Here is an 18,395-nt window from a genome sequence, read left to right as displayed (position 1 = left end):
AGGCTGAAAAATAAAAGTTAAAAATTGTCGTAATTTGACCGATTTTGAGTAGTGAAATTAGATCAAATCAGAAAATTTCAAAACATATTAGATCAGATCAGACGAACTGAACATAGTCGTAGTAAAAATATAAATATATTGATTTAATACTATAAAAACGATTATTACATTTTTAGTGAATCAGTGATCGTCTAGTAGACAATCATAGTGTGCTAGTGCTATTTCTCTTAATCTCTTCCTAGCCAGACCATGTCAAAAGTCAAATTAACAACATTATAGTTGTACAAGTTGTACTACATCCCATTTTGAAATGGTAAAAACTAAAAAGGCGTAGTTTGTAAAACAAATCCCACTTTCTATTTTGGTGGGATCCTTTCTATAGTGAAGTGAGTCTACTATCTCAAACATATCCCAAAGGAAAAAAAAATCTCGATTCTCGAAGGTTTGTTGCGGGACTCTACTTCTCTATGCAACTTTCAAGCCAACCCCAATGACCCAATTCATGAAATAACGTTTAGATACATTATATAGTGATTGGCCTGATTGCTAGTTTTCGTTTTCGTTTTTGTTTTTAGTTTGTCTTTTTAAAAAAAGTTTGGAATTTTTTGTTGTTAGTTTTCCAAATAATGATTATTCTATGGAGTAATAGATTTGACTTTTTTTTCTTTAATGAAATTTATCATATGACTATTAATATCAAAAAACTGAAAAATCATGAACAAACCTTAGTTAATACATCAGTTTCTTTAAGTTTTTTCAAGTATAATCGTTAATGTTCTTAATTTTCATGCAGAATTAATAAAAAGTTGATAACTTAAGGTATATACATCAAGATAAATCTAAAACATTACACACCTACTTTTCAATACCTATGAATCACAAAAGATAATTAAAAGAGTAATGATATATGTAGCCCTTATGAGAGTTATGACTATGAATAAGTATTTAATAACTTTCCTTCTTTGGTATTAATTTAGGAATGCATGGCAAATTGACTCGCAAATCAGTGTAATTAATGTTATACTAGGTTAGAACCCGTGCGATGCATGGTTTATATAAAATTTATTTTTATAATTTGTACATTTTTTAAAAAAATTGGATAAATATAAATAAGATTATGCACCTTGTACAAAATATCTGTTTCTGAAAATTTTAAAATATCTATATTTTGAAAATTTTAGATTTTCATCAAAATTATGATATAATACATGTTCAACTTTGCCTAATACATATTTTAATGTAGGAGTCTATTTATTAGTGTACAACTTTAAATTATTTCATTTTTTAAGGATAAATTGCTAGGTTGTATTTGTAATATAGAAACTTCTATTATTCAAATTTCAAAATCTATTATATATAATAGCTCAAAAAAAAAAAAGATGACATCATCATGCATTTAGGCGGGAAAATTTTTATTATGAGAGTGACATATGAACAGTGATAACATCAGTAAAGTTTTGTTTTAGTAATAGTTAATAGATTTTCTTTAATTTTTTCCATTTTTTGTCTCTTATATGTAGCTTTAAGGGTTATGTTTTTTCCATAATTAATAGAAAATGTTTGAATGGTTTCAAAAGTTAGTATGACAATCAACAGGGCCCTATTATGGAATATATTCCTATGTTGTTAATTTTTAATTCCACCAAAAACATGTTTTAATTTAACCTATTTTATGAATATGATTATTGAAAGTTATGTGTAATTTACCCTAAAATAGAAATTCGTGAGTGTCATCTACAATAACTCAAATTAATTTATGAGCAATAAATTGAAATTTAAAATTAAATAAAATGTATTGTACAAAATTATATTTAGTATGAATAAAATTATTAAAATACCTTCTTCAAAAAAAAAATTATTAAAATACCCTTTTGACTCCGGTCTAGCGGCCTACCCGACCTCGGCCTTTCCTACACATTACTTGAATATAAATATTTGACAGACTGCATTCTCAATTTCTCACACGCTAATATCACCCAAACTTCCCAACACTCAAACCCCACAAAACCCATTTATGGAAAAACAATCGTACCACACTACCCCAATCTTTTAATTACTATTACCACTATAATTATTAACACCACAAATATCCATTATTAAGTGCATTCTTAATCAAATCCTCTTCACTTTATCAAATTATATCTTTATGCTAGACTGTACACACTGACAATCAAAGCTTTTAGGGTTCTCAATTCTATATATACCCAATAATCCAGCACTTTTTATTCAACTGCAAACCCTTTTTTAGAGAGTAATTTAAACAATATGGCAAAAAGCTCTGTTTTATACCAAAATGCTCTGTTTTTTGCAACTCTGTTTCTTCTTTTTCATGGAAATTTTGCTAGAAAATCAAAAAGAAATGGTGGTAATGGTTTAGAAGAATGGGGTTATGTTGAAGTTAGACCAAGCAAGTATTTCTATTTTTTCTTCAACTTTTGCTGCATTAATTATTTGGTTTGGTTATTAATTAAATTTGTTATTTGTTGTAGAAGCACACATGTTTTGGTGGTTGTACAAAAGTCCATTTAGAGTTGATAATCCAAACAAGCCATGGCCAATAATTCTATGGCTTCAAGGTGGGCCGGTAAGTAATTCCCATTTCCGGATTACAATAAGGTTGCGTACATCTGAACCTATTAGATCTCGATAACCTAACATATTACAAAAAATACTAGTGACACTCATTGGTAGAATTTGAAATAATGCAGGGAGCTTCAGGAACAGGAATTGGCAATTTCGAAGAGGTCGGACCATTAGACACAAATTTAAAAACTCGAAATTCGACATGGTTGAAGAAAGCAGACCTTCTCTTTGTCGTAAGTAAATTAAACCTTATCGACCTTAACATACAACTTATCATTCATACACATAACGTTACGAGTAAACAACAGGATAATCCAGTAGGAACAGGATTTAGTTATGTAGAAGACAAGAAATTAGTGGTGAAAAGTGATGAAGAAGCTGGAGAAGATCTAACAAGATTGTTAAAAGAGATATTTAACAAGAATGTCAAGTTACAAAAAAGTCCATTGTTTATTGTTGCTGAATCTTATGGTGGTAAATTTGCGGTTGCTCTTGGATTAGCTGCACATAAAGCCATTCTTTCTGGCCAATTGAACCTCAAGCTTGGAGGTACGTCTTTTTTTTTTTTTTTTTTTTTTTTAATATTATTATTTTTAGGTTTTTTGTTTATAGATTTTACAATTTAAATAACCTTTTGTAATGTATAGCTGTTAAAAACTGTACACAATAATTGTAATGCACATTATTTTTTTCCTTGTAACATTTTGATAAAAACAGTAATTAATCTATTCCCTAATGATTGAAATTAAACCCATATATAAAAAAGATCATTTAAGATTATGCACATTATGTACTACATCGTGATTTATTATCACATGCACAACATAACATTTGTAGCTAGTTAACCTTTCATATGTATTCCATAGTCCGTACATGTTAAGTATTAGATTATTAGACAAGTAAAACAAATTTTAACCAATTACACTTCTATGATTCATGCTATGATATTAATCACCAATTCCAGCTTAACAGTAGGTGAACTGATCAGCAACATATTGTAAAGATAAGTACTTTTTTTTTAAAAAAATTTACTCGTCTAACTATTTATCAGGGAACAAAATCTTTGATTCCAACCAAAAAAAAAAAAAGAAAAAAGAAAAAAGAAAAAAGAAAAATTATGGTAGGTGAAGTTGATCAGACCGTTAATAAAGTGAAGAAGAGGAATCAATGAATCAAATCATAGTTTTTGACTTGTAAAAAAGAAAGTTTATAAATTAAAGTTTTACACAAAATAAAAACTGTTTATTTGGTTTTTATTCTGTTCATCTAATAGTTTTAGTGGTTACATAATTTTAGATTATAATTAAGCTATTCAATTTAATGTGGATAATGATTTAAAAAAAAAAAAAAAAAAAAAAAAAAAAAAAAAAGTGAATAAAGAAGAAAATCCATCGTGCAAAGGGTAGACCTTAATCTTTAAATGATTATTTTTTTACTGTTTTAACAACAACCATTAGAGGCTCAAAGAAGCTTAAAATTGTGCATAACCTTTTAATGCTTGTTTTTTGTTCTATATATATGTTATTGTATTAGAGGTTGAATATTGATTTTATTTTTCTATTATATGTTAGGTATTGCCCTTGGTGATAGTTGGATTTCTCCTGAAGATTTTGCGGTAAGTTACCTTAATTTAATCCACTTCCTATAGATTTATTATGTCCCTTGTGAAAAGAATGTATAATGCGAATTTCAATATATATATATATATATATATATATATATATATATATATATATATATATATTTTCTTATGTGAGAATTTTTCATATGTGAGAACACTCTTTATGTTCTAAATTTTTACTCGTATGTTCTAAATTTTAAATCTGATGTTCTAAACTTTTCCTTAGGTGTTCTAAATTAAATCAAATGTTCTAATTTAGTACTCACATGTTCTAAACCCTAAATTAGTTAAGTTTGATGTCATAAATTTTAAATAACTTGTTCCAAAATTTTAACTTATATGTTCTAAATTTTAAAACGTGTGTTCTAAGATTTTTAATTATATATTCCAGATTTTAAAACGTATGTTCTATTTTTTTTTTTACACGTATGTTCTAAATTCTTTACTCACACTTTCTATATTCTATATCAGTTTGTTCTAAATTTTTATTCACATGTTCATAATCTTAAGTCAGATGTTCTAAATTTTACTCATATGTTTAAAATTTTATAAAGCAAATTTTTTAAATTTTTAATCACTTTCTAATTCTAAAATAAGATGTTCTAATCATATTACTCACACAAATGTTCTAATTTATTACTCATATGTTCAGAATTTTAATTTGAGTCACATGTTCTAAATTTTAACTCGCATGTTCTAAATTTTTACTCACATGTTCTAAAATTTTACTCACATGTTCTAAATTTTAAACAGTTTTCATATAAGTATGAATTCTCACATATTGACCTATTCTCACCGGATCCCTCCCATATATATATATATATAGCGTTTATATATATTAAGTCCTTATGTATGCATGCATATATCATAATTGGTTATTAATTTAACTCAGATTTAAAATTTGATTTTTTTTTTCATAAAAGAGACAGAGTATATGAATGTTTGATCGTGTGCGAGAGGGAATATGTGGAAAATTTTAGAGAAGATTCAAATTTAACATTCTATTACACAAAGATACTTCCTTTGGGTTTTATGTGGAGAATAAAAGAGAAAATTCAAATTTGACATTCTATTAAACATAGATATTTCCTTTGTCCTTTATTTTGTCCTTTCATTTCTAAGTATTCTTGTGTGCCTATTTGTAGTCATCGTGGGGGCCTCTTCTTAAAGATGTTTCAAGGCTTGATGATGAAGGATTTCAAAATGCTAACAGGTAAAGGGGTCTATCTTTACAAAAGTATTATTATTTTACAAATTTTTGTATGTGGCTGGTCACATGGTGCGGCAAGGGTTACTGGTTTTGTCAGGGGTTACTTGTAGGTGTTACTTATATTATGGGGTTATTTGTATGGGTGTTACTGATTTTGGTCGGGGTTACTTATAGGGTGCTACTGGTTTTGTCAGGGGTTACTTATAGGGGTTACTTGTATGGGTGTTACTAGTTTCGGTCGGGGTTACTTGTAGGGTGTTACTGGTTTTGTCAGGTGTTACTTGTATTCTAGGGTTACTTGTATGATTGTTATTGGTTTTGATCAGGGGTTACTTGTAGGTTGATACTGGTTTGGTATGGGATTTTGGTCTGGAGTTACTCAGAGTACAAGTAACCCCACAATACAAGTAACCCATACAAGTAACCTCATAATACAAGTAACACCCTACAAGTAACCCCAAAATACAAGTAACCCTAAAATACAAGTAACCCTAAAATACAAGTAACCGTGTTGTACCATGTGGCTTGTCACACTGGAAAAACCTCTGTTATTATTTTGTATTAGCATAAATATCAAGTTATTTTACTAATAAAAGTTAAGCTGAGAGAAGAAGTACCTAATTTTTATGTGTATCTTAACTCGTGCATGATACTAATGACACATTTTCAATCATCGAAGAGTCTAAACATAATTTGACAAAATATTATTTCATTCTAATTGATATTTTGTACTATCAGTTTAGCAGAGCAGATTAAGCAGCAATTAAGCAAGGGACAATTTGAGAATGCCACAGAAACATGGTCTGCACTAGAGAGTGATATCAGCTCTCGAAGTAATAGTGTGGTAAGTGGTAGTTAATCAATATGATTTCTATCGCGATTTAGTAATCTAAAAATACACCCTAATTTATGCTTTGAGTCTATTGACATAATAATAGTTACTCTAATTTACCTATTTACCCTTAATGCATATCGCCTAAGTAATTTTCACCTTTTATATCAACGAACATAAATGATAATCCACTACCTCCAAATCATATTATATGCAACTTTGGGGTATTATTTGTGAGATACAAAAAATTCCAAAGTTACATATAATATGATCTTTATTTTGAGTGAGGAGAAGGTTCTACCGAGCCAGGCTAACTCGAACCCTTAAGAATAATGGTAGAGGCAATAACTACTTAGGTAACTTGTAAATTATGAGAAAGGTGTGTGTTGTCTTCCTATGTAATTTTGTACAAATTTTTGCAGGACTTTTACAACTTTTTACTGGATTCTGGTTTGGACCCACTTTCAACAACAACAACAACGATGACAACAAATGTGGGATTATCAAAAAAGCTAGTGTTTGGCAGATACTCAACTTACCTTTCTTCTTTAAGGAGTTATCCTGCTGGAAATGAGGGTGGTCTTGGTTCTTTAATGGATGGTCCTGTTAGAAAGAAGCTTAAAATTATTCCAGATAATGTCACGTAAGAGAAACTTTTCCTTGCTTTTTTTTTCCTTACTAAGAATAAAAAATGTTTGTTCCGTTCTTTAAAAATTGCAACAACTACCCATATTATACTCGCATTTTTAAGATTTTTGTGGGTTTTTAAGGTTTTTGTGTGTGATTCACAATTTCACATGTATTTTGCGTTTCTTTCACACTTTTTAAATTTTTGTGCCCATTATGATATCTAGAACAAAAGAAGTATTATGTAATAATTTGGAGGATGCCCCGGTTTTTCATGGTGAGAAACAAACACATAGCATTTTCGTAAATAAACCAACAACTTTATTTAATTGTGGAGCTCACAATAATGAAAAAGTTGTTGATTTATTCACGAAAATGCCATTATGAGAAACAAATTGTTTCTAGAAACAGGGAATTTCCCAATAATTTGTCTAATGATGAATATAACTAATGTTTGATATAAAATGATTTTGTTAGGTGGGGAGGCCAAGGTGGCCTGGTTTTTGATGCACTTGAAAGTGATTTCATGAAGCCTAGGATTGCTGAGGTAAATAATTTGTGCAATTGTTGTTATTCACATCTTCTATTAGTTCTTAAATGTGTACTATTCTATAAGAAACCATGATGGCAGTCTGGCAGTTTGGCAGATACGGAATATAGCCTCATAAAATAGGATGTACCAATAATTAGTAAAGATGCAACGATCATTAGAAAAATCGTCCTATAGTTCCTCACCTTTTAATTGATATATTTTCGATACATTATTAAAATAATATAGTATTTATTTTTAAATGTCACAGTTTAGTTGATTTGGTACTTCATACTTATAATTGAAATATTAAAGAGAGGATTCTATATACTTCCTCCGTTAATGGTTAATTGCAACAAATGAATATTTTATATTTCACAAATAATACCCCTTTGTTGCAATTAACCATTAACGGAGGAAGTATATTGATTACACGTGGCTCTCAAAGCTACATAATTGTTAAAACCCGACATATTATAAAAATGTGATATGTTATGAAACTAGATGAAATATAATAGATAACATTGTAGGAAACTAGCAATACAAAGAACAAAAAAGAAGTCTATGATGGGAAGATAAATTTGTTGTCATTAGCTAATGTCGGCTTGTGTTTATGTTCCTCTAACATAAACAAATAATGTTGAATGCATAAGTGAACAATGAACCAATTTGTACTCTAGCTTTTGGCGTATTATTTATTTGATTATTATTGGACAATATAAACATTAATGTAAAGACATTAATAATCCTAGAAAGTCTCGTTTATACAAAGAAGCTACCTTTTTCTTTGAATGTTTTTTTTTTTTTTTTTTTTTTTTTGAGGAAAACCTTTTTCTTTGAAGTTCAATGTCATTATTAAAACCTCTTAAGTAATGTGTTCTCAAAAAATAAATTACTTATTAAAAAAAATACAAAATAAATAATTATTGTCGAAAACTATATATAGAAAAAAAGAATCTTGAATGACTGATAAATTCAATTGTAAGAAATTTTCTCTCTTCTATAAAAAATCAAGATATTTTGTAGCAAACTCATGTAATGTATTTGTGAATAATTGTGATACATACAGGTTGACGAGTTGCTTTCTAAAGGAGTTGACGTTACTATATACAATGGACAAGTAAGTCTTTCTACCCCAATCTATGTTTGGAGGTGATAGTAAGTGTATACTATGAATCTAATTACTACGTATTTTAAAAGTTTTAGTCTTATATGAAGTATAATAAATAAATAAATAAATAAATAAATAAATAAATAAATAAATAAATAAATAAAAAATAAAGAAACCTAGTAATATGAAGTATAGGACGTACTATTTACAATCAACCCGTCAATCAATCAAAGCCTTAATTTCATAAGTGGGGTCGACTACATGAACCAAAAGTAATTATTCCATACAATCATCAACAAAAATACTCCTCCTTCATCCCTTACGCACCAATGCCTTATACTCATACAAATCCATATATTTCATATTCTTCATAACTCCTGTTAACGAAGTCAATTCAGTCCCTTCTCCCTCATTTAACCCCTTCATGGTCCCACTCTTCCACTCTTCGTACTAGCGCATCCTCGGGGCTTCGTCTTACATGTCCAAACCAATGCATGCGGTTTTCCCTTAGTTTGGCTGCCATGTCTGCCACACCTGATTTCTTGCGAAGTATAGAACGCGCGTAGTATTTAATATATTATCTATAAATATTAGGTTATAATAATGGGAAAGAAACCTCTAACCCGAATGTTGGGAGTTTAATCCTTGCACTTCATAGGTGGGAATCTATTTGTCCTTATGTCTAACTCGCTAAGGCATTGATATAAAAAAAAAAGTTTAACATTTAATAAACTAAACTAATTGACATCTATCGAACGATCTAAATATAAAATACGGTTTAATTAACTTTGAGATTGGAAATTCAATCTATAGAATTTTTTTTTTTTTTTTTTTTTCAAATGAGCTATGAGGGCAATACCCTGTATAAATGGGGTGGGAGATTTGAAGCTGCAATTTTTATGAATGTCGACTGCAACTTTATATAATGATTGTTGAAACAACTGTTTCCAAATTGTCCCTAAGTTTTTTGTTTTATCATATTGGTTTCCTCAATTTGTTGATTAGGTTTGTTGACCATTAATTCAGCAACAACTTTGGCTCAATATCACCACACTTTATTATGTCATCCACGTCAAATGAATTCTTGATTCCATTCTTTTTAAGTAGTGTCCACCTTATCTAACCATGCCGTTACGTTTACGCCGTATATACCATACGGTTCCATTTGATAAATATCTATTGCATTAATTTCAATAAGATTGTCTTAGTTTATTAGGTTTCAAAAATTAAGCAACTTTTAAATAATACGCTTGATTGTCTTTAAAAAAAATAATAATACGCTTGATTCTGTTTATTTAAGACAGTACATTAAGGGGGCATTGGGTTCACAAAGTAAAAAGGGAATGACAAAAAGCATTTGTATAAACTAGATACAACTAATTGTGTCACCTATTTATTTATAAATTACATGTAATTCTTGCTACAAGATCTCCATTAGATAGCAATATGCTTTTATAATTCTATGCGCAACTAATAAATGCTTAAGGGGTAGTAAAAAATCTAAAAATTACCCAAGATCTTGAAAAATACACCGTAAATATGAAGTGACTTGAATTATGTAAAATGTGATTATGAGCTTTATTAGTTACATAAAGGGTTTCATGAGCTTGTATCATATCCAATTTATAAGATAAATGCCGCTAGTTGGTATTTTAGGGTTGATTGTAAACATGCTCTCATCATTTATTGTTTCTCTCCATCATTTAATTAAGTTATATGTATATTGTATAACAAAACAGGTGGTACCCAAAAAGATAAAACGGGTACTATTTGCTTACTATAATCATCTATCTAAGCGAATAATATTTAATAATGTTTTTTTCATTTTGTATGATTAGCTTGATGTCATTTGTGCAACCAAAGGAACACAAGCATGGGTGGAGAAGCTCAAGTAAGTCCATCAAATACTCACTAGTTTTTGGCAAATAAATTCTCTCCGAGGCATCTTTTTTTTAAAAAAAATTATATAAATCACCTAATTTAGTAAATTAAGGAAATTAAATTGTTAAAATTTTATAATGATGTTAATGAAAATGTGATTAATTATCAGGTGGGAAGGTCTAAAGAGTTTTCTAAGTGAGAGTAGGACACCCCTATACTGTGACAGTGAAGCAGGAACAAAGGGGTTTTACAGGTCATACAAGAATCTGCATTTCTATTGGATTCTTGGAGCTGGACACTTTGTAAGTTTCTTAATTATTTTTTTCTCTTTTACAACTTTATTTTTGAATAATTTCTTGAATCATTCTTATCATCATACATCATCATTATGGCCAATGAATAGTTTCATGCCATCATCATCCTTTATCTCATGGTCATGGGACCCTACCCAGCTGTTTGTATCATTTGTGAAACCATCGTGAATAACATCATTGGTAACGAGCAAGTGCGGCTAATTGTCTAACAATTGAACATGTTGGATGAGTAAAATAATAATTTGCTTAACAAAGATATTGATGACAATCTATCCATTTTAGCCCCTTTTTTTCCTAGTGGTTTACCCTTGTCATTTTCATATGTTTTTGTTGATTTAATAGTCTTGTATTGATTTTTTTTTTTTTTTTTTTTTTTAATATGACTAATTTTACTGTTCTATTTTTCCTGGTTCCAACAAATTATTACCAAAGTTTCCTTTTAAAAATTCAAAGACAATATTAGCATCCCACTAGTAAAATAGATAGACCTCATTATCAATAACATGATCATGTCTACAATTGGTTGGATCAATTGTGATCAGTTATGCACTTACCCCAATCCAAAAATAGGAAGGGCTTCCAAAAATCACTAAAATCAAAAGGAATAAGTGATTTCCAGCCAAGATTACCAAATCTGATTGAATAGTGAGATACTAATTTTAGCTTTTAAATTTTTGTAAATTCTATTTCCGAAAACATCCGAACTTTGACAAATTTTGATTTACATTAATAAATACCCGTGTCCGAATCACCTTACAAAAACGAGTAGGGTAGTTTCATTTCTATACACATACCAACAGGCTTGACCCAATCATTTATTACATGAAGTAACTGATATGGAAGTCAGGAAAAAGACTGTTGGCTGACTAGCAGAGATTTTCTCCAAACAGAAAGTCAGCTGACAGCTGAACAAAACCTGTGTATTATCATCTCAGTTTCAGCCTGTTCGACAAAAGTAGTTGTGACTGTGAGGGTCGCTGTTAGCTGTACAACTAACTGTTATTAGTGAAGTTATAATTTTAAAGTATGGGTGTACGATAAAATAACAGTTGAGTACGAGTTTTTTAAATTCTGTCGCAAATTCATTAATCCGTTTTACTTTATGATATTTATTAATCAGGTACCTTTGGAGCAGCCATGTATTGCATTAAAAATGGTGGGTAACATTACGCAGTCTCCTGCTACATAAAAGACGCATCAGATAGAAAGATTATGATAAATTTACAGTGTGGTCAATGAATAACTGTGCACACATTAAATGTGTGCGAATGAAAAAGGGTAAATGTTAGGAATTTAATGTACAGATGGTTGATCAGTCAACAATCAACAGATGAGTTAAAGAGAATTTTATAGAGAAAGAGAGGTTTTATTTTCGTGAAAAAGCTGATTGATTGCAACTTTTCAATTGTTCAAAAAAAAAAAAAAAGTCTTCTTACAGGTAATGTAGGAAAGGGGAAAAAGAGAGGTTATATTTAGTTAACTATATATGATAATTTAGGCAATTTTACTTTGATTGTTAGTTTTGTCTTAAGTAGCTATGTCCGATAATCGACACCCTGACATGGGTATGGAATCCTTACTTGACGCATCAATGCTCATCTTGATACTTCAGCCATAAAATCGTAGAAAATATTTATAAGCAAAAGGAATGAAAGATATATGTGCTAAATGAGCTCACAAATCAGCACCAGATCGCATTTCAACAACCTAAAATGTGTGTATATATATTTGCACATTAAAGCTCAATTATAACAACCTTCCAAAAACAAAAATATATGTTCCATTATGGCGTTCGGGCATGCGAATCCATTGCGTCCCCGTGTCTGAAACAATCAACCTTGACGTGCCTGATACTTACATATGTTCACACTCCAGGAAATATGTGAACAGGGCCATTGGCTCGTGTAATGACTCAATGGTCGTGCCTAGTGTTCAGGATGAGCCACCAAGTGTCTGTGCCTGGCCAACCCGCCGGCATGGTGGCTAGCACACTGACAATCTCAAATTCACAATTAGTAGAAACTGTGTATGGTGTTTGCTTTCGTTTTGGGGATTTTCATATTACTGCATTATCGTTCAAATTGGTAAACTTTTGCTATGAAATTCTAGTTTGACAGGAATTTTAATCAATTTACAAGGTCTCGCTTTCTTATTCAAATCTGAATCTAAAACTAACTATGCCATCACATGATGTTACAATATTGAGTAACTATCAAAATGAAGGGAACACCAGGTCACCAGTGTACACAGACATCGCTGAATATGCACCAGAAATGTGGAAAATTTTTCTATTATATGCTTAGTGATATTCAATGTGATCCAAAATTACATAGTTGTTCTTGTTTGTGCTTTCATAAGGGGTGATTCCAAACCACCACCATATATTACAAAATGGAAATTACATGATGTACAGCTTCTATCTACAGAAAAATTGAAGATAAAATACTCTCCAATTTACATTTAAAAATAAATAAATAATAATAATAAAAAAAAAAAAAAAAAAAAAAAAAAAAAAAAAACAAGATGATTAAATACAGAAAACCCTAACATTGTATCCAACTCAATCATGCAGACGACTCTATCTTCTCAATAACTTCCAGTCTCGTTTTTCTCTTCCAACTTTTCATAGTTGCTACAAGGTTAACTAACCCGACAACTTGACTTTTAGTATATTCCTGGAGACAATAATCAGAAGAATACAACTTGATGTAAGATAAATGAATATGACAATACATTCACTTATATTCACCCATTATTCACGATGAACAACAGACACGGAAATAAGCAGAAGAATACAGTAGGGAAAAAGAATTATAGTTTTACATACCGGGTGTGCACGAGCCCAGTAAACATACTCAGTTTCTGGAAGGTAGTATGCCTATAAAAAATAAATAGATAAATAAATAAAACCAATAACAAATAGGAAATTTTAACAAGAATAATCCAACCTTTGCGTGGTTCTTCCAAATTAATCCTTATTCCTTAATAATCCAGCCTTTGCTACCCATTTTCCCTTCACAACCCTAGCAGAGTAGCAGGTCACTTGACCATTACAAGAGGTTCCAATCCACGTCACTTCTTTATTGGATAAAGTTTTTGAATTTTTTATTAAAACATTATATTATTTTTATTTTTATAATTTTGATTATTAAAATTAATATTTTTTTAAAAAAACTTTTCTCTCTCTCGTCCAGTCTTCCCCTTCCTGCTTCTTTCTCTCTCCTCTCCTTTCCATGGCATTTCCCCATTATCACTACCTTCCTCAGTTCCTCCATTACTATTTACTACATCACCTCACCTTAGCTCCCCTCTCACTTACCCACCAACAACCACTCACAAGAACCTCACCACTCAACACGAACCTCGCTACCACCACCACGAATCACTCACCACTGCACCACCACCACTCTAACACAAAGATCACCACCACCACTCTAACACAAAGATCACCACCCCTACTTACCACTCACCACCACTACCACTCACCACCCTCATTTACCATGAACCTCAAACCACCCACAAATTTAAAACCAACTGACTAAAATCGAGTCAGGAAGTGCGCTCAATCAATGTGATAAGCTTTTATGTCATTTTTTTCAATAATCTCGGGTCACTGCCGGCCGAGATGTGCAGTTAATCAGAAAATTGTTTAGGGAGGAGGGTTAATGATGGACTGGTGGTGGTTGTTTTAAGAATAATCAGAGGAAAGAAAAATTGAATAGAGAAAGAAGAGGAGGTAAAGGTGATGGGGTGAGGAAGAAAGTGTGGTGGATGCTTGTGGCGGTGGGCGGTGGTGTTTAAAGGGGCTTCCCTGGAATGTCTCTAAGTAATAATGAGGAAGGAAGATAGAGTAAGAGGAAAAAGGGGGGAAAAAAATTACTTGGCGTTATGGTTACCTGTCACATGGGTTCATTAGGAGAAAATGGGTAGCAGAGGTTAGATTATTCAGGAATAATCAAAAGGTCGGCTTATTTTGAGAGAATGGAGCAAAAGTTGGATTATTCTTGTTAAATTTTCCTAACAAATAAAGGCTACCCGTAAACTAATTTTCACCTATAAATTTGTAACAACATGCCAACATATTCTTACCTTAATGAATGTCTCAACTATGTGCATTTTTGGTTTTACATCTTTTGACACAAAGTGTTGAAGTCCATTAATTAACACCTGAAAAAACATAAGTCAGATAGGATTAATAAACACATGGAGGGTAGAAATTGTAAACAAACAGCATCTGAATTGTACAGCAATTGTGAAGAAAACCTGTAGATCCAATGACATTAGAGCTCGGCCTTCATCAGTACACCTTTTTACACGTGATAGTCCCTCAACAAGTGTCTCTGCTACAATTTCAACACCATATTCCAAAAGAAGCTCTTGAACCTGCTAAAAAAAGAGGGGGGGGGGGGGGGGGGGAGGAATTTGTTCAAATGGAATCGTACCAGAAAAATTTATTTACTGAATTGCTAAATATCGCCAACGTTTTTTTATCAAACAGCCAACAAAAGTGATAAAGGGACAAAATTACCCTTACTCATCCCCGCTTTGCTTTCTCTCTCCTAAGTGCATCAAGCCTCAAACTAAACCGTCAATCACTACAAAAGCAACCAACACTGCCACCACCACTCACGCCACCACGACTACCACTCACGCCAGCACGACCACCACCCCCACCATCACTGCCCACATCCATCAAGAAGTACCAGATTTTTTTTGTACCAAAATCCCGAACGATGCAGCAACAACCATCGGAAAAACGACCCACCACCTTCACTCGTCGACAGGAAGGTGGTGGTTTCATTTTAAATCCCGCAACCAGCACAACCGGCGTGCAAAACTGGTTAACCGGGACGATAGCCAGTTTCCCGCGTCGGTTAACCATGGTAAACGCCGTGCAAAACCGGTCACCCGTCCTGGGTAATCGGATTTTCGCGCCGGTTGTGCTGGTCATCGGAGATAATTATAAAAAAAATTGGAGGTGACGGACTGGTATTTCTGACCACGCGTGATGCGAGTTCATCACCTCCAATCCTCGCCACCGCTGTCCTTCCACCTCCGATGTACGGCTGTCGCTTCTCTCCACCTCCGATGTACGGCCACTGTTGTGGTTGATGGAAGTGGTGGTTGTAGCCCTAATGGGTGATGAGAGAAAGAAGAAGATGAAGGTGGGAATATAGTAAGGGTATTGGTGTCCATTTACCTTAAATGTTGGCGGTATTTAACACCCCCCCTTTATTTATAGCCCTGAAGGAACCACTCACAATAACAAATTACAGGCCACTACGGCAGTTAAACCACATCTTAAAAATTTCTTTAATTTCTAAAGTTGTAAATATTCCTAGCTGAAAGTTGATTCCTATGCTAGTAGAATCACACCTTAGAAAATTACATTTTCATTCCTTCTGGTTTTTATTTCTTCCTCCCAGGTGAGCTCAAAGATCACTTAATTCCTCTTATTCCCTAAATCCCCAAACCACATTCTGACATAATAAAGTGATATTTGTACTATGAAGCTACAGATTATGTTGGTGAAAGAATCAAGATTCCTGAATGAGCATAATGCCATAATACAAAACATGACACTAGTATGACTATCTAATACAAGTTACAAAATGGTGAATGCTAAATTCAAACCCAGTAATGACAGAATGCCTTAATCCCACGAGAATGCTCATCAGCCTTATCAATTAAAAATAAAATTCAATGGAGTAATTAAACTAGTTGCAAGTAATTACCTCCTTGTGAATTCCCGCATGAGCAAGCCTTGTCCTGTAGTGTTTGAACTCTCCCAAAAGCAAATCAACATAACTGTTCATGTTAATCATGTAAGAAAAACCATCAGACTGCTTGCAGTGATTTTGAAATGCATGAGCACCAAGTTCATCTACTATATGCATTTCCACAGGTTTTAGGTTTTAGTACACAGTAATACAGCCTCGTTATAAATACTACTATCAGTACGTTGAATGCTGCAGCCCATGATTTTGGAAAACGGGGAAAAGATGGAGCTTCAGAGAAAGACTTTAGGTTATGGACATTAAGTCAACTGAGGTTTGAATCAGTTAAAAAGTGAAGCTTAAAATTCTTTAACTTCCAAATTGCAACCTCCAAAACTTAAATTTCAGGTGTTCTCCACTTTTTCAGCTTTTTATTTTGGAAACTTTGTCAAAAATAAGCCAACCTTTACTCGGTCAGCTCAAAATAAGTCAACTTTTTTATTAACTAAGAATAAGTCGATTTTTATACGGTATTATCTTTAATTAAGTTAAATGACCTTCAACCTGTCCAACAAGTCACTTTCTTTTTTAAAAAAGAATCTTTTATTCTTTTTGGGAAAAAAAAAAATGCTCTACTCCAATGAGGCTTGAACACCACCTGCCAGACTGCCACTGCCAGCCACCAGTCCACCACCAAGCCAAAGCCACTTAGCCACCCAACTACCATTTGTCACCCATGAACGCAGCAGTTGTCCACCATTAAAACATGGAGTTACATGGAGACCACCGCATCACCCCGGCCGTCGCCTTACCTCACCTGAAATCAATGTTCTTCACTGAAACGCACTTCTTGTTTTATATTGAGGAGCCACTTTCTGACAATTTTTATTCTCCATTGAAGAAGCTTCTAAGTTCTAAGTGAGGTAATTTCAGTAATTTTTATTTTATAATCATCTAATATCAATCTCACAATCTAAGGTTTATCGTTAGTTAAATTATCAGTTCACTCAAATTAGGGATCTTTGCTTAATCTGATAATTGAATCAAATGTGTAAGTGATGTTTCGAGCCTAAATTATGAAAATTGATTGAAATTATTTGGTTAACACAGCATTGCGGAAGCTTTTTAATATTAGTAGTGAAGTATGAAAGAGTTCTTCTCCCAGGGCTCAGGGACGGGCATCGCTGCTCACCGCCATTTCCATCGAGTCATCACCGGTGAGCTGACCAACTTATTGGGTTGTAATGTACCGAAGTAATTGGTAAAGCGATGCCTCCTTCGTTAATGGAGGCTTTAGGGAGGAGATCGAAAAGGGTGGTTGGGGGGAAGAGAGATAAGGGTGTGGTGGAAGTAGGAGAGAGAAATGATTTTTTTTTGTTTGAAAAAGAAGTAAAAAAACTAAGTTTAAAAAATTAAAATTTTATACTGCCTCCGTTTCATATTACTCGCAACAATTACCAAAAATGGCCGTTTCACATTACTTGCAACAAATTTTTTTGGGAAATTCTCTTTGGTAAACCTCTAATTTTTACTTTTCTTAGTGATAAATTGCAAAAATTCTTATTATCCTTGGTAAACTTTAATTTGTTATATTTTTTCAATGGTGAACTTAATGAAGCAATTTAGTTAATATTGAACCATGATTAACATTTTTTTTAAAATAAAAAAAAAATCCTAAAATACCCTCACTTAACTCATCATCAAGATCACCAATTCCTCCAACTCTCCGCCACCCCTACCCACGGCCGGCGCCCAACCCACCATCGCCGGTGCGTCGTCCTCCCCCACCCACCTGGCGACGCCCAACCTCCCCCAACCCCAACCGGCGATGGCCTCCCCCTTTCCACCTTCTCTCTTTCCCCGCATCTCAAAATGTACCATTTCCCCGACCGCACTAACCACCCAGAAAATCGCCCCTCTTCCCCGACGACCCCTCTCCCTTGTTCGTCGACCCACAAATCCTAAACCCC

General features: G+C 32.6%; 2 protein-coding genes across 3 annotated transcripts in view; one reads left to right on the top strand and one right to left on the bottom strand.

The window, feature by feature from the left end:
• Positions 1–1,771: 1,771 nt before the first annotated feature.
• Positions 1,772–12,227, top strand: LOC110696828 (serine carboxypeptidase-like 51). The gene is made up of 13 exons (XM_021874160.1): positions 1,772–2,407; positions 2,490–2,584; positions 2,709–2,816; positions 2,892–3,132; positions 4,155–4,198; positions 5,350–5,417; positions 6,153–6,258; positions 6,669–6,889; positions 7,351–7,420; positions 8,472–8,522; positions 10,352–10,404; positions 10,564–10,696; positions 11,829–12,227. The coding sequence occupies exons 1-13, from the start codon at positions 2,266–2,268 to the stop codon at positions 11,895–11,897; spliced, it is 1,401 nt and encodes a 466-aa protein (XP_021729852.1). The 5' UTR covers positions 1,772–2,265; the 3' UTR covers positions 11,898–12,227.
• Positions 12,228–12,982: 755 nt separating this feature from the next.
• Positions 12,983–18,395, bottom strand: part of LOC110696827 (syndetin-like) — a 32,487-nt gene continuing 27,074 nt past the window's right edge. Inside the window, exons 21-25 of one of the 2 annotated variants that reach the window (XM_021874157.1) lie at positions 16,444–16,516; positions 14,972–15,094; positions 14,798–14,875; positions 13,536–13,586; positions 12,983–13,383 (exon numbers count right to left, since the gene is read on the bottom strand). In XM_021874157.1, coding sequence (XP_021729849.1) covers positions 13,273–13,383; positions 13,536–13,586; positions 14,798–14,875; positions 14,972–15,094; positions 16,444–16,516 — 436 coding nt within the window. In that variant the 3' untranslated portion in view covers positions 12,983–13,272. The remainder of the gene's footprint in view (positions 13,384–13,535; positions 13,587–14,797; positions 14,876–14,971; positions 15,095–16,443; positions 16,517–18,395) is intronic. The other variant, XM_021874158.1, reaches the window with a different exon arrangement.

This window comes from Chenopodium quinoa, unplaced genomic scaffold, assembly GCF_001683475.1.
Source record: "Chenopodium quinoa cultivar QQ74 unplaced genomic scaffold, ASM168347v1, whole genome shotgun sequence".
Lineage (NCBI taxonomy): Eukaryota > Viridiplantae > Streptophyta > Magnoliopsida > Caryophyllales > Amaranthaceae > Chenopodium > Chenopodium quinoa.
The sequence above is the reverse complement of the archived record's forward strand: the minus strand, read 5'-3'. Positions and strand labels throughout refer to the sequence as shown.

What these genes read in the sequence shown, in the direction of transcription:
- LOC110696828 (XM_021874160.1), top strand. Translation starts at nt 2,266, where the DNA reads ATGGCAAAAAGCTCTGTTTTATACCAAAATGCTCTGTTTTTTGCAACT. An exon ending in AAGCAGACCTTCTCTTTGTC is followed by an intron (nt 2,817 to 2,891) that starts GTAAGTAAATTA and finishes AGTAAACAACAG; the next exon opens with GATAATCCAGTAGGAACAGG. An exon ending in ATTGAACCTCAAGCTTGGAG is followed by an intron (nt 3,133 to 4,154) that starts GTACGTCTTTTT and finishes ATTATATGTTAG; the next exon opens with GTATTGCCCTTGGTGATAGT.